Below are 14205 nucleotides of genomic sequence, written 5' to 3' on the forward strand. Positions count from 1 at the left end.
GCATGTAGGGCGGTCGGGCGGTCGGATAGCGATGGGCAGTTGGGCACATGCGATGACCGAACACGACATGGTACAGCCTTGAGGTCGTGTGCAGGGCCTGCCGATCCTCTTCTCAGCACCGAGGAACACAAAAAGGCCACGGTAGGTCATCACGGCAGGCCAAGCAAGATAGGAGTGCCCTGAGCGCTGGTTCGCTGGGGGGGGGGGGATGAGAAACATCGTGTCCATCGCCGATGGGGCCCGGCCATCCAGCGCCCATCATCATGTCTCATGGCCCTCAAGACCCGCCTACCCATGAATGCCATGCTCCATGCCATGCTCCATGCCGTGCTTCGTACCCTGATGCGTTTCATTGATGGTCTTGGCCCGGAGAATATGCGAACGCTGCCCGTGGAATGTGTGGAAGGTGTGGAATGCAAATCCAAAGTCATGCCCCAGACTGGTCGGGCAAGCTGCCATGCGACCCAGGACGCTCTCACCTCAGCTGTACAGTGTTCGCTGATATTTCTGGCGGGGGCGGGGCCATTTGAGCGTCGCGCTGCCAGCGGGCAATGGGGGCATGGACTCGGCGCCAAGCCGCTGGCGCAGCGAAAGCCGTCCTCTTCTCGTCCCGATGGCCGCATCGGCGTCGTCGGCCAAAATCGCTGAAAACGGCCCACAACAAGATTGATGTGGGTGGGCAGCATTGTGCCATTGGGGCTAGAACTTGGCATTGACGCCGGCTAGCTTGGTGAGGTAAGGGAATCGAGCAGCGTGAGTAATAACCCCCCCCCCCCCAAAAAAAACCTTCGGTAAAAGTAGCGTGTAATCCGCAGTTGAAAGGCAGGGAGGGATACAGAAGATATATCGAATATCGAATATCGCTGTGCCCGCTCTTGCCCATTTGTGCGCAGCTGTCATTGTCATGTTAAAAAAAATGAAAGATGATAGTGGTCAAACACACACACCAAGATGGAAACAACTCCAGTGGCGACTGCCCACCTCGGGTCTATGTGGAGGATGCTCCCGTCCACACTGGCAGGAACGGTGCTGCGGTGTTGGCCGGGCCGTCCCCAGAGCTTGACTCCGGGAAAAGAGCAGGGGCCAGCGCCTAGCAGCCACTGCCTGGGCCTTGCCCTCTTGGCACTTGGCGTTTGGTTTGACCTGCCTGGAGCTCCTGCTCCGTGTCCTCCACATCCCCCGCACTGGGCGACCGGCGATGGCTGCCAGCAGCCAGACTGCAGCAGCTGTCAGTCAGTTGTCAAACGGCGGTTTGTCGGTCAGAAAGTCTTTACTGGTCAATCAGCGACAGTGGTTTCTCCAGCAAAAAGAGCGCAGAGGGGCCATTTCGGCTTTGCAGCGGCCTGTCGCCTCCCGTGGATGGGATCGGGCACAGTGCGGTTGGTGAGACTCCATCTCATCTTGGACGATCCCATCACTTTCACCCTCTGGTCTCTCCGTCCACACCCACCCCAAGCCTAAGCCCACGCTCCTTCGTTTCATTCATCAATTAGATTATCGAAAAGCAGCAGAGGTTAAGGTAGCCCCTCGCCCCTCCACCCCCGTGCATCCATCCAATCTCGGTCGCATCGCATCGCAGCTTGCCCCAGCTCTCCAGCCTGCCCTGCCGTCACGCATCATATCCATTGCCCGTCGGTGCTGCACCGAGCACCGAAGCTCAGTCAGGTCCCCGTTCAGTTCAGTTCAGTTCAGTTCAGTTGAGCGCAAATTGCAGGGATCGTGTGCATGCCCGGCTGCCACAAGCTTATCTAGAGCCTGCATCGTGGGGACAAGTGAACGCTGCGTTGTGGGCTACGGAGCACACCAAACGACACACCAGCACCGAGCCCGAGCCTGCGCCCGCTACTTACACTCAATCGCTCACTCAGCACTCAACATACTTCTAGTCAAAGAGGCCAGGATCCCTCGGGTCGTTTTGCCGCGACGGCCACGCTTCTCTGCGTCCCCTCTTCCACTTCAACCCCATCAACCCACTGATCTCCAGGTCCCGGCGTGCTTCACCTCTGCCAGGCCTGCCGACGTTGCCGACGCTACCGACGCTACCGACGCATAATTGCTGTGTGCATCCCGTGTTTCCGTTTTCCGTCCACACGTCCACACGTCCACAGCACAGAACGCGCTGCCCCAGCCAAATCAAGTCAAGCCACTCCAGCGTGCTGCCCGCTTCCAAGTTCTGTTCTGTTTGCGACATTCAGCTTCTCAAGCAGTACCAGTATTATCCTATTCTAAAGCTCCAAGCAAAAAGCACAGGGACGACTCGGGTCCCACAACTGTGCAGCTGTTTGCTCCAGCCCGGCCTCTCCATCCCACACCCTTCCGCACACCTACCATTCGCCCTCGCGCCGTCTCGCTACCTGCTGCTCGCTGCAAATTGTTGCAGCTTGTGTGTTCATCTCCCGCCGCTGCGCCTCGGGCTCTGACTCGCGAGTTTGAACTTTGTGCTCCAGTGCCTGACCTACTACTCGCTGCTACTGTCGTTGCTGGACGGTTCCGTTAGCTGCTGCTGCTGCTGCTGCTGCCAGACATTGCATCTGCAAGCCATACTGCCTACCTATCTGCCTTCTGCCTCCATACACCGGTCTAGCTCCCGCTTCGGCTCCGGCTCCGGCTTCAGCTCAACCGTCCAGTGCAGTCGAGACTCGAGTCCGACAGAAGCTCCCCATTCCCCCGAGCACATTTCTCCTCCCACGCACTGTCGCGATCCCGTGTCGCCCTCGTCTGCGTCTGCTTCGCGCTCCAACCGCAGTCGACTCGAGTCGACCAACAAGCAACAAGCAGACTTACTCCGTGATATTGTCTCTATCCGCGCAGGAGGCCAGGAAGTGGAAAAGGAAGGCAAGGAGGACAGGACCAGACAGGACCAGACGGGACCACGGATTACTGGCCGCCAGGAGGCACAAGACGCACAGAGTTGCTCCCCGCACCCACTCACTCGTCCGGCTTCCCGCCGTCGACGGCTACTTGCTCCGCTGGTTGATGCTGTAACACGCTGCACAAGCTACCTGTCCTTGGGAGCTCTTCGTCCAGTCTCAGGCTGCTGCTGCTGTTGTCTGTTATTGCGTTGCCCGCAGCCCCCGAAATCACGCCCTTTGTCGCTTGCGCAAACGGCTCAAACACCTCGCGCTACACGACCGTGTCGCCCCCGACCCTGACCCTGACCCTGCTCTTTTGCCCTCTCACGTTTTCGAGTTGAGCAGCCTGAGCAACCTGAGCGGCTTGAGAAATATCTTCGGTACCGTCGCCTCGTTTCTCCTGCGTATTTAGCTCGCACCGGCCACTCGCGGTCCGCCCCGAGCTCACGCCGACCGAACATCGAGTCTCGGCCCTCCCTTCCCGTGCCCGCATCGCTACCCGCCGAGCGGCCTTTGCAGCCGCCTGTTGCACTGTGCAGTGTGGCCCAGGGAAGGCCCCGTTTCTCCCACTCACGTCTTTTTTTTTCTTTTTTTTTTTTCGTTGTTTGCCTTTAGCGGGTCCCTCGCGCGACCCAACCCGCCGTCACGATTGCTTCCCAACTGCGCATCCAGTCTATCCTCTCCCCTCCCGAGCCGCCTGACTCCGATGCGGCTTCCCCGACACCCACCTCCGCTCAGCACCAGCACCAGCATCAACAACAGCCACATCCAAAGCGCAAGTTCCACGACGCCTTCGCCCCCGCGGCGCCCGATGTGCCCATCGAGCCAGCGACGGTGCCCGAGCAGCAACATACCGCCGCCCATCATCCCCCGCAACCCCCTCAGCCCATCCAGCCCGAGCGTTTGCCCAACATTCGCCAACCGCTGCCTCGTAGCCCGCCACGCCCCGCCGCGGTCGGGGCTGTCCGCACTCAGGGCTTAACCGCTCCCCCTGCTCCCTCCCCCGGCGAGGATGACGGTAGGTCCCCCGGGGGACAGCAGCCGACCATGATGGCGGCTGCCGCAGCCAGCCCGAGTAGTCCGGGAGCTGCCCCAGACTTCAAGAAGGGCATCAAGCGTGCCCCCTTGAGGTCCAGCATCGCCTGTCACCGCTGCCGCAAGTCCAAGATAAAGTGCAACAATACTGGTGGCGATGCCCCTTGCGATACCTGTATCCGGAATGGCAAAGAGTGTACCTACCCCGAGGTCGCTCCGGCGCCCCCTAAGCGGTCCGAGCCGGCCACGGGCCCCAAGCTGGACCAGGGCTCCGAACGCAAACGCCCACGCCGCACCGAAGATGTGGTCCGCGCGAGCGATGCCCTCTCGGGTCCTGCTATCGCCGAAGAGGTCCTCTCGGCCAAGTTCCTTACCGAGACAGTCTGGAACCAGTTGTTCGACATCTACCGGTTGCACTTTGCCACCGAGCTGCCCTTCATCCACCTTGCGACCCTCAAGGAAAAGTTGGGCAACAGGTTCCGGTCCAAGCCCAGCGACACAGCCCCTGACTTCAACCTCGTGCTGCTGGGCATCCTCACGCTAACAGCGCGCTTCCATACCACGCTGGTCTCCTACATCACAGCGCGCAGGAACAGCGAACTTGTCTCGCCCGTGCAAAAGAGCCGCTCATCCGGGCCCGCGAGCGATGCTGCCAGCGCGTCAGAGTATTATGCTGACATCCTCACCAAGGCCCTTGGTGGTCTCCGGATGAGCATGACAGTAGCCTCGGTCGAACGCGTCCAGGCTTTCTTGATGTTAGGCCTCTATGAGTGGAGCCAGGCACGGCCCCGAGTCGGCGGGATGGCTGCCTGGATGTATGTGGGTGTTGCCATCCGCATGGCCCAGGCCCTGGGCCTGGGTGATGGTGACCGGGAACCCAGCAGGGTCAGTTTCCACAAGCGGCAACAGACATCTCTGGACTCAATACCCCCGGGCCAGAGGATCATTGCCAAGGAGATTAGAAGACGGACCATGTTCAGCTGTCTGATCTTGGACCGTCTGTTGGGTTGTGGCAAGGATCGCGTCTCGACCATCCGTTCGGAGGACCTGCAGATCCAGCTACCCTGCTCCGAAGTCTCCTTTGATCTTTCTGAAGAGGTCTACACTGGCTTCTTGAAACCGTTGCCGGGCCAGAAACCGGATGACAATCGCAAGATCAGCGACAGCGTTCTGGGCCGCTTCGTCCGGCTCGTTGATCTCTGGGGCGAGATCTCGAAGTGGAGTTTTGCCGGCGGTCGCTTTACGGAAGAGCATCCACCTTGGTCCCCCGACTCGACCTTCTACCAGCTGAGGGCGAAGCTTGAGGCCTTCTACGAGGACCTGCCGGAGCACTTCCGATGGTCGCAGAGCAACTATTACAAGCATGAAAATCATCAAGCAAGCAGCGTCTATGTCTCGCTGCACATGCTCGGCAGCATATGCCGCATCATGCTTCATCGCGAATACATTCCTTTCATCCCGATTCTCTGCGACAGGCCTATCGGCCCGCTCGACGAGCCCACGTTCCCGGCAGGGCAAGAGCCTTCTGGATTCTGGGAGACCAGTGCCGAGCATGTCTTCGACGCTGCCAAAGTAATTGTCGATCTCACTGAGATTTGCAGGGAGAAGCTGCCCATGTCGTCGCTCGTCCTGTTCGCCGTGTGGACCGCAGCATTTGTCGGCATCTACGCCGTCCACTTCCCCCACATGGACACTAAGGAGCATATGCTCCCGAAGGATGTCGTCGGCGACCTAGACGTGATGAAGGACGGCCCAACCGGACTCATGTACAAAATGCTGAGTCATATGGCCACCTACCTCAAGATGGCCGAGACGTACGTCACCTACTTCCGCGAGATGACGTGCTTCTACGAGATGGTCAAGCAGGATTACGAGCGGTACAAGGGCAGGCGACCGCCAGCCAGCAACTCGGGCGAAACCAAGTTCAGCGTTCGCATGGGCGGCGGCGGGCTCGAGGAGTGGAGGCAGCAGGCCTTCAAGGTGGTCAACAACGGCGAGATCCTGGCCGTCGATGAGGACAAGCACAGCTCCTCGCGCGCGAGCACCGTCGAGCCTGCGTCGTCGGTCGGCCCAGACAGCATGCACGCCGACCACGCCAAGACGCCGCGCTCAGCGTCCATGTCCTTCACGCCCATCAACAGCGCCCATCTCTCGCACCCCTCGCACCCCTCGCACCCCTCACACCCGGACCCTTCTGACCCTGAGACTGCTGCTGCCTCTGCCCTCTGGCGCTTCCAGCAGCCGCTTCAGCAACACTCCCCACAGTCTGCTGGTGCCATGCCCAGCCCGCAGCTCTCACACCCCCATCCCCACTCGCACCATCCACACCCGGTCCACCCTGCCACGGCCGGTCAACAACAGCAGCAAGTGGCACTCGCCATGCCCAAGCTGCCGGCCTACTCGTCGAGCGAGGTGGCGTCGTACCTGGAGCAGAACCAGTCGATGCCATGGAGCTTGGCGCCCGGCGGCGTTGACCAGTTTGCGTATGGAACGGATGAAACGGCGCCCGTGGAAACGGGGAATCCCTTCTGGGGAGGGAATTTCCCTGCGGAGCCGTGGATGCTGCAGCAGGTTACGCCGTTGCATCATGTTTAGATAGGAAAAGGGGGGGGAAGGGAATCGGATTAAGGTGGGGAAGGTTGAGATAATGAAATGAAATATGGGCTGGTTTCGTTGGTACTCTTGCATGGAGAGGCGGTTTATTTTTTTTTTGTTTTATCTTGAGGTGTTTTTCTTGGATAGCAAGAAGGACAAGAGGTAGTTTCTCATCATGGAGAGGTTTATGTGATATGCAGGGCGTCTGTTCTGAATCTGATACTGACAATGGCCGACATGGGAGAAGAGAGGGGACATCAAAAACGGAGGTCTTAAGAAAGACGAGAGATCTACCCTAGGTAGTATGAGACGGGTATCTACCTTATGATATCGTGGATGTATCGGCTTTTGGTTATTCTTGGTTTCCTGTTCACATGCATCTCTTTCATTTGGCTTGGTTATTGGTAATCTAAGTGATTACGCATAAATAGCTCCTCGCTCATGTCATAGTCTTATCATCATCATCATTCCCATCCTCTCCCTCACCATTATTACCATCATTCTTGGATCTTGAGAGGACAAAAAGCTATTACACCTAGGCAATTAGATACCTTTCTATTATTACAACAACTGCAGGTACTACTACTCATTCAACTACTGAGACGAAAGGATCCAGGGAGGGTAGTTTACTACTACTAGGTTAAGTAAGGAAAGGCGGTCTGCACCTAAGTCATTGATTTGTTCACTCCAGTTGGTGTACCCTTGCCTCTCATCGTCTGCTGTGATGTGCTTCCTTAGTGGGAGAAAGGTAAAAACCCCGAATTGTCTGTCTTGTCTCTCAAGTTTGTCTTACTTCAAGATAAGAAGGCAGGGGCGGCTACCTCGGCAAGTCTAAGACCACCAGGATCATCGAGAGGAGATTTTCCAAGTTTGCTTTTTTCTTTCATGAGAAAAGATGTGGCTGGTAGAGGAGAAAAGCGACAGTGACGAGTTTGCGTTTCCACAGGTGATGACCCGTTGACGTTGGCCAATGCTCTCTAAGGTGATAGGATATAGGAGCTGCACTGACAGATCAGCTCATGGGCATGACACGCATGTAGAAAAGAATGTGAGACCTGTTTGTGTTGCTCTTTACGAGCCCTGAGCATCGAGAGCCCCAACAGCCTCTCTTTCTCTCTCGACCCTAACCCTGATATTGGACATGCCTTTGCAGCTGACATCACCCTGGAAAGGGACAGCGCAACTGTGTTGAATATTACTAAGCCAGTATCTGATATTATTCTAACATCTTCAGCCTCCGTCATGTGTATCACACTATTACGAACTGTTACACTCACGGCACAAGTGACATATCAGAAGTCAACATCCACCATGAAGCAGTGCCAAGGGGTAAGGTTTTTGGGTGTTACACGCATCATTGGCCGAACCAGAGAGACTCTGGTAAACTTGTATTCAGTTCCCAGATGCAATTCCGATTTCTGCGTGCACTCAGACCGGGTCGAGACTTTTGAGGTTCTTACACACCTACTCTCAGGTCGAACATCTCATGTCTCATATGTTGTCCTTCTCAGGAGTCTCATCCGAGATGCTATTACCGGAGAAAAACCCTAGGCGCCCAAATTCTCCCCTCAACCCTCGGGACCAGGACCTATCATCAACTGGGCCCATCGGCCCGTTCCTACACCGTTCCTGCAAGAACTGGGGCCCAGATTCGGCTTTTTGTCAGCGACGACAAACAGCGCGCTAAAGCCACCAGTCCCCACGGTCCCATGTGAAATTGTGAATGCCCTCCATTGCTGACGCCGATGAGAGCTTCCAGACCGTTTCTAGGGCTCAAGTTTTTCCGCCAAAAAATGTCGTCTCCGATAACGCCGATGATGAGCTAACCGGTTTGTCTCCCAAAGGGGTAACGGGAATCGAACGAGATGACGATGACAGGCAGGCAGGCAGCAGAAGGCGCATCGTAGATCCGAGCGCCACCCCGGCTCCCGCTATGCGGAGAGGATCCAACTGCTAATACTAGCTTGGGTTGGGGAGGGACCTTTAGCGCTTGCACGATGCTTGTGAGACAGGGCAGAGAAAACCTTTTTTAGAAGGGCTCCTGCCCAGCGGTTTCTCATCCCACGCTCGTGCCTGTGCGTGGCAGATACTCCGTTCCAGCTCACCATGGCGTCCGCCGACGAGAAGAGCACCCTCTCCCTGATGCAACAAGCTGACAATGGCGCAAGTATGGCCCGCACCGGGCAGTCAGCTAGCTCCGTGTCCCCGGAGGGCACCGACACGACCGGGTCAACCGCCACGGCAGAGGCTCCGACCCCGACCCAAGACAATGCCGACGCCGAGAAAGCCGGCGCCAAGCCGGCTAACACCTTCGGCGAACGCCCGGCCTGCTTCAGGAACACGGTGCAGGAAGGGGCGTTCGTGTTCCAGGCGACCATGGCGACCGCCACATCGTCCTTCTCCCAGGGCGCCAGCGCCATCATCACCGCGTCCATTGGGCACTCGCTCGACATGACGCAGGGCCAGATCACGTGGATCACAGCGTCAACGGCGCTCACGGCGGGCGCGTTCCAGCTGGGATTGGGACAGTTGGCGGATCTATTGGGGAGGAAGGCGACGTTTATTGTGGGGATGGGATCGTTCAGTGCATTTTCGTTGCTCGTAGCGTTCGCGCAAAATCCGTTCTGGATGGATGTGGTGTGTGGGATTTTGGGAATCAGCTCGGCCATGGTGGTGCCACCGGCGATTGGGATTATGGGTGCGGCGTACGCAACGCCGTCGAAGAGGAAGAACTTGGCGTTTTCGGCGTTCAGTGCGGGAAACCCGTTGGGATTTGTGTTCGGGAGTATCGTTAGCGGGATTGCAACTATGATCTTTAACTGGAGAGCGGCTTACATCTTCATCGCCATTCTGTGGGTTATCTTCACGCTACTAGCGATCTGGACGATCCCCAAGGTCGAGGCATTCCCCCCGGACCAACCGTTCAGGGAGAGGCTTAAGACGTTCATGAAGACGTTCGACTTCGTCGGTACTGCGTTGACTATCTTTGGCACGGGTCTTCTGACGGCTGGCGTTACGTAAGTCTTGCAAGTCTTGCCAAACCTGTTCAACGCTGACCTGAAACAGTATTGGACCGGACGATGAGTGGAAAGGCAAATGGGTCATCGCGCTGATCGTCATCGGCGTCGCCCTGCTCGTCATCTTTGCTTGGTGGGAAACGGTCTATCCGACGCCCCCGATGCCACCGCACATCTGGAAAGACCGTAACTTCACCTTCGTACGTCGTACTATCACAACATCTCTGTGAGACACGCGCTGACAGAAGCAGATCATTCTGAGCTGTCTGCCAGGGTACATGTCGTTCATCTCGTCGCAGTTTTGGCTGTCCTTCTTCATGCAAGAGGTTCAGCACCTGAAGCCGCTCACAGTCGCCGTCCACTTGCTGCCTCAAGCGATCGCCGGGCTAATTTATAATGGCATTGCTGGCTCCGTACTGCATCGCATCAACAACACGTTGCTGTTGGTTATCGGGTCGTGTGCATACGTCGCCGCGGCAGTCCTGCTATCCGTGATGAAGCTCAACAGTCCCTATTGGGCCTTCATCTTCCCATCGCTTATCCTGGCTGTCGTCGGCGCCGATTTCCAGTTTAATGTCGCCAACGTAGGTCCCCCCCCCCTTCTTCTGTGGCTATCTTGTGGTCAAGGCTGACGATTCGCAGATGTATGTGATGCAGTCATTGCCGCCGCATCAACAGGCACTCGCTGGTGGTATTTTCAACACCATCTTCCGGCTGAGCAGTGCGATTGCGTTGGGTCTGTCGACAGCGGTATTCTCCTCAACGAAGAGCTCGGCCGCGGCCATGGCCGATATCATGGTGCCGTATGAGAAGGCCTTTCAGGTGTCGATTGGGCTGAGCGCTGGTAGCTTCCTGTTTCTTCCGTTTGTCAGGCTTGGGACGCAGGGCCATGCGCCCAAGAGTGTGGATGCCGACACCTCTGATGGTATTCAGACGCCGAGTGTGGTGTTGGAGGGGGAGAGGAGTAGAGGAGAAAAGCAAGAGAGTGTCAGCGAGAGGGAGAAGATATAGATTCTCAAGGGGGAATAAAGGTTAGAGTTCAGGTTGAGATTGCAGGTCTGAGGAAAGTTGCAATGGGAAGGAAGAAGCCACTGAGTGACTGAGTGGGAGTCGTGCGTCGATTCTGTGACTATTCGCACTTGGATATTCAATGTTGTCCAATGTCATGAAGCAAACAATCACAATGGTCTTTAGACAATATAGAGCTAGTAATACACTGTAGGAGTTATAGGTCGGTCATAGTGCAACCATAGACAAACGGCAACATGCATGAGCCTCAGCAAGCTATGCAGCTTGTGGTTTTGTGGGCGGAAAAGATGTCAAACAACAGGGCTCACCGCTTAAGTATCAACGCCGTGATGCTTGGGCCAAGTGAGCGGAGTTCCGATGAAAGGAGAGTGATTATGAATCTGGCGAGGCTTTTATTTTTTATTTTTTTTTTTGCTTATAGCATCTGTTAACATTCCTTTGCCTACACGCATACACCTAGTCATTCACTCGACTTCCTTGACTCCATTCATTCGCTCATCCATATCACTGCTGCCCACGTCTTTATCTTTCACTTGTACATACATTGGCTTCCGCTTACATTTCCCGAGTTATTGTATATTGTGCTATTTGTCTCGGGATGAGCGGTTGACCGACATGGCCTTCCAAGTTTTGTTGTGGATTCTGCTCGCCTGGGCGACTTTCTTGCCAACCCAAGCCCTTCTAATCACCCCTGATGACATCTCCCGTCTTCTTCTTCCAGCCTACGACTACATCATAGTTGGCGGCGGCGTGTCTGGTCTTGTTGTGGCTAATCGGCTGAGCGAAGACCCTGAAGGTCGGTCGATCTTTGGTACTGACGGGGCATGAAGCTAACAAGATATAGTGACTGTACTCATTCTTGAGGCTGGTGACCTGTACGTATCCGGAAAAAAAAATTTGCTCCTGAAGACTCTTCCTAACGCTACCTAGTGACTCCTGTTCTGAAATCGTCACTGTCCCTGGCCTCATCGGCCACGGCTTCCCTCCCGCGTATAACTGGAACTTCACGACTACTCGCCAGGAGTTCCTCGACAACCGAACCAGGGACTATGGTCAGGGTCATGTTGTTGGTGGTGGCAGCATCCTTAACGGGATCGTCATGACGAGGGGCACGGTGGCCGACTACAATGCCTGGGAAGCCCTGGGCAACCCTGGCTGGGGCTGGAAGGGGCTCTTGCCGTATTTCAAGAAGGTGAGCATTGTCCTGATGCTCGTATCATGACAGAATTTTTCCTGACAGACATCAGAATGAGCGCTTCGAGGCCAATTTCCCCCAAGCACATGCGGATACCCTGCCGATTAGGCCTGATCTCACGCTCCACGGTACAAACGGTCCCCTCGAAGTGACCTATCCCAACTACCTCTACAACCAGTCAAGTACGTAGTCTATCATGACCAATGCCGCCGATCTTTGCTAACTTGTCCAGGCAACTTCCTGCAGGGCTTCTCCGAGCTTGGCATGCCCGTTCAGCCCGACCCAAACACAGGTGCCCTATTGGGAGCCATGATTGTGCCCGCCAGCATGTTGGCCAAGAACCAGTCCCGCCACGACGCTAGGAGGGCCTACCTCGATCCGGTACTGCATCATCGCCCTAACCTCCATCTGGCTGTTCAGCAGACCGTTACGCGGCTGCTGCTTAGGACGGAGGAGAACAGCACGATCGTGGCACCGCATTTTGGGAGAAGGGTGGCTGTGGCATATGGAGTTGAGGTAAGTTTTGAGCATGAGATCGGACTCATAACACGGCTAACAGATGCGCAGTTCACGACATCCGCGGAGGAGCCTCGCCGGACCGTGTCATGCAACCACGAAGTCATCCTCGCCGCTGGAGCCATCGTCTCGCCTGCTCTGCTACAGGTCTCGGGAATCGGTCCTGCGCCAATTCTCAACGAGCTGAACGTCTCGGTGCATGTCAACCTGCCAGGCGTTGGCTTCAACTTGCAGGACCACGCTATGGTCGGGGCGTTCTACAATTGTATGCTCTCTTAACCACCTACCGCTCACAAATGTGCACGGCTAACGTCACAGACACCAAACCCGGCCTCTTCACCGAGCACTCACTCGTCGGCCCCGTCCTCGAGCGAGCCAAACAAGAGTACTCCGCCAACCGCACAGGTAAGGCCCTTAGGCTTCCCAGTTGCCCCCCCCCCCCCTTTCCCTCTCTCCTCCTCACCCATCAAAACTAACTTTTCCCTAGGACCCCTAACCTCCCCCCTCATAACAACCGTTGCCTTCACTTCCCTCCACGCCCTCCTCGCCAACGACACGAATCACCACCCCTTCTTCAACACCATCGCGAACCTCACCTCCCCCACCTTCTCCCTGCAATCCCTACCCCCCGGTTCGGGCCGACACACCTCGCTCGTCCGCGGGTATACCGCCCAACTCGCCGTCTTGCGCAAACTCCTCGCCCGGAAAGACCTCCCCGCTCTGGAGATCATGGCCGATTCGATCGGCACATTGACGGTTTCCGTACAGAGGCCTCTCAGTAGGGGAAGTGTGAGGGCACTGAATAGGGATTTGCTTGCAGGGGAGAGGGGCGTAGCGGGCAACGTCGCCCTAGACCCGCGCTACTGTGCGCACGAGTATGATTGTGCCCTGTTAGTGCAGGCGTTGCGGTTCAACCGGAGGGTGATTGCCACAAAGGCGATGCAAGAGCTGATGCCTCGACCGGGAAAGCCGTGGGCTGATCCTGCTACCGTGGAGGATGCTGAGAAGACGTATGAGGAGGAGGGAGACAATGAGCAGGATAACGAAGCGCTGCTGGGGGCGGTCAAGGAGAGGATCCAGACCGAGTTTCATGTGTCGGGGACGACGGCGATGATGCCTTTGGATATGGGTGGTGTGGTGAATCCGAGGCTGGTGGTTTATGGGACGGCGAATGTTAGGGTTGTTGACGCGGGGATTATGCCGCTGGTCGTCGGGGCGCACTTGCAAGCGGGGGTATACGCTGTTGCTGAGAAGGTGAGTCTTCCCCGTGTTTTGAGCGTTGTGTAGGGGGAGAAGGTGTGCGCTAACTGTTAGACTCCCTCCCCCAGGCTGCTGATCTCATCAAGGAGGACCGGAAGGTCTGGCTAGGTCCTCCGTCTCCTGCCTCTATCCCGTCGCCAAGTGGCACGGTTTTCAACAAGGGTAATGGCATCTCAGGCCCAAAGGAGGGCAGAAACTGCACCTTCGGCATGAGCAGCCGTCCAAGTCATGGCCATCGTCATGATACTATGCATCGCAAGCCTGCTGCCTGATGTCCCACAAGAAAGGGGTTGGAGACCAGGGGTCACCAAGGGCTCTGCCGTCACCAGAAGTGATATCACTTTAAGGCTTCTGATGCCGCCTTTTTGAGACGATATGCCAGCTGACGATATATTGGGTGCCGGCATGTTAGAGGGTGTAATATCGTTCACTTGAGAGCACGGAGTCTTTAGGGTATGGATTGTCCTTAGGGGTAGCTATTAACCATATCAACTCGGCAGCATTAATGTTAGAGATCAAGGTAGTAGTAGTTAAATACAGCGAGCGCCCTTTCGGACATATCGTCAAAACCACCCAGCCAGACGTGTAGGAAGCAGCGTTTTACCTTAGAAGACGCAAGGAAAATATATTACCGCCCACCCATGGCAAAGAGTGTCAAGCTATCTATACGATTCCAACGCGACTCAGTCTTTCCAGGTCTTGGTAT

The 14205-nt window shown here is 56.3% G+C and overlaps 3 protein-coding genes across 3 annotated transcripts; all 3 read left to right on the forward strand.

Annotated features, from left to right (window-relative positions):
* Positions 1–951: 951 nt before the first annotated feature.
* Positions 952–6482, forward strand: CTHT_0037920 (uncharacterized protein; the record flags this gene model as incomplete). Its single annotated transcript, XM_006694151.1, has 4 exons — positions 952–1228; positions 2232–2383; positions 2523–2972; positions 3525–6482. The coding sequence occupies 4 exons, from the start codon at positions 952–954 to the stop codon at positions 6480–6482; spliced, it is 3837 nt and encodes a 1278-aa protein (XP_006694214.1).
* A 2106-nt stretch (positions 6483–8588) lies between these two features.
* CTHT_0037930 (uncharacterized protein) lies at positions 8589–10510 on the forward strand (the record flags this gene model as incomplete). The annotated part of the gene is made up of 4 exons (XM_006694152.1): positions 8589–9499; positions 9549–9699; positions 9751–10083; positions 10142–10510. The coding sequence occupies 4 exons, from the start codon at positions 8589–8591 to the stop codon at positions 10508–10510; spliced, it is 1764 nt and encodes a 587-aa protein (XP_006694215.1).
* A 254-nt stretch (positions 10511–10764) lies between these two features.
* CTHT_0037940 (uncharacterized protein) lies at positions 10765–13771 on the forward strand (the record flags this gene model as incomplete). Its single annotated transcript, XM_006694153.1, has 10 exons — positions 10765–10870; positions 11250–11324; positions 11373–11403; positions 11459–11720; positions 11776–11905; positions 11956–12239; positions 12291–12504; positions 12558–12644; positions 12727–13493; positions 13568–13771. The coding sequence occupies 10 exons, from the start codon at positions 10765–10767 to the stop codon at positions 13769–13771; spliced, it is 2160 nt and encodes a 719-aa protein (XP_006694216.1).
* Between the last annotated feature and the right edge of the window lie 434 nt (positions 13772–14205).

This window comes from Thermochaetoides thermophila (genome assembly GCF_000221225.1).
Source record: "Thermochaetoides thermophila DSM 1495 unplaced genomic scaffold scf7180000011816, whole genome shotgun sequence".
Classification (NCBI taxonomy): Eukaryota; Fungi; Ascomycota; class Sordariomycetes; order Sordariales; family Chaetomiaceae; genus Thermochaetoides; species Thermochaetoides thermophila.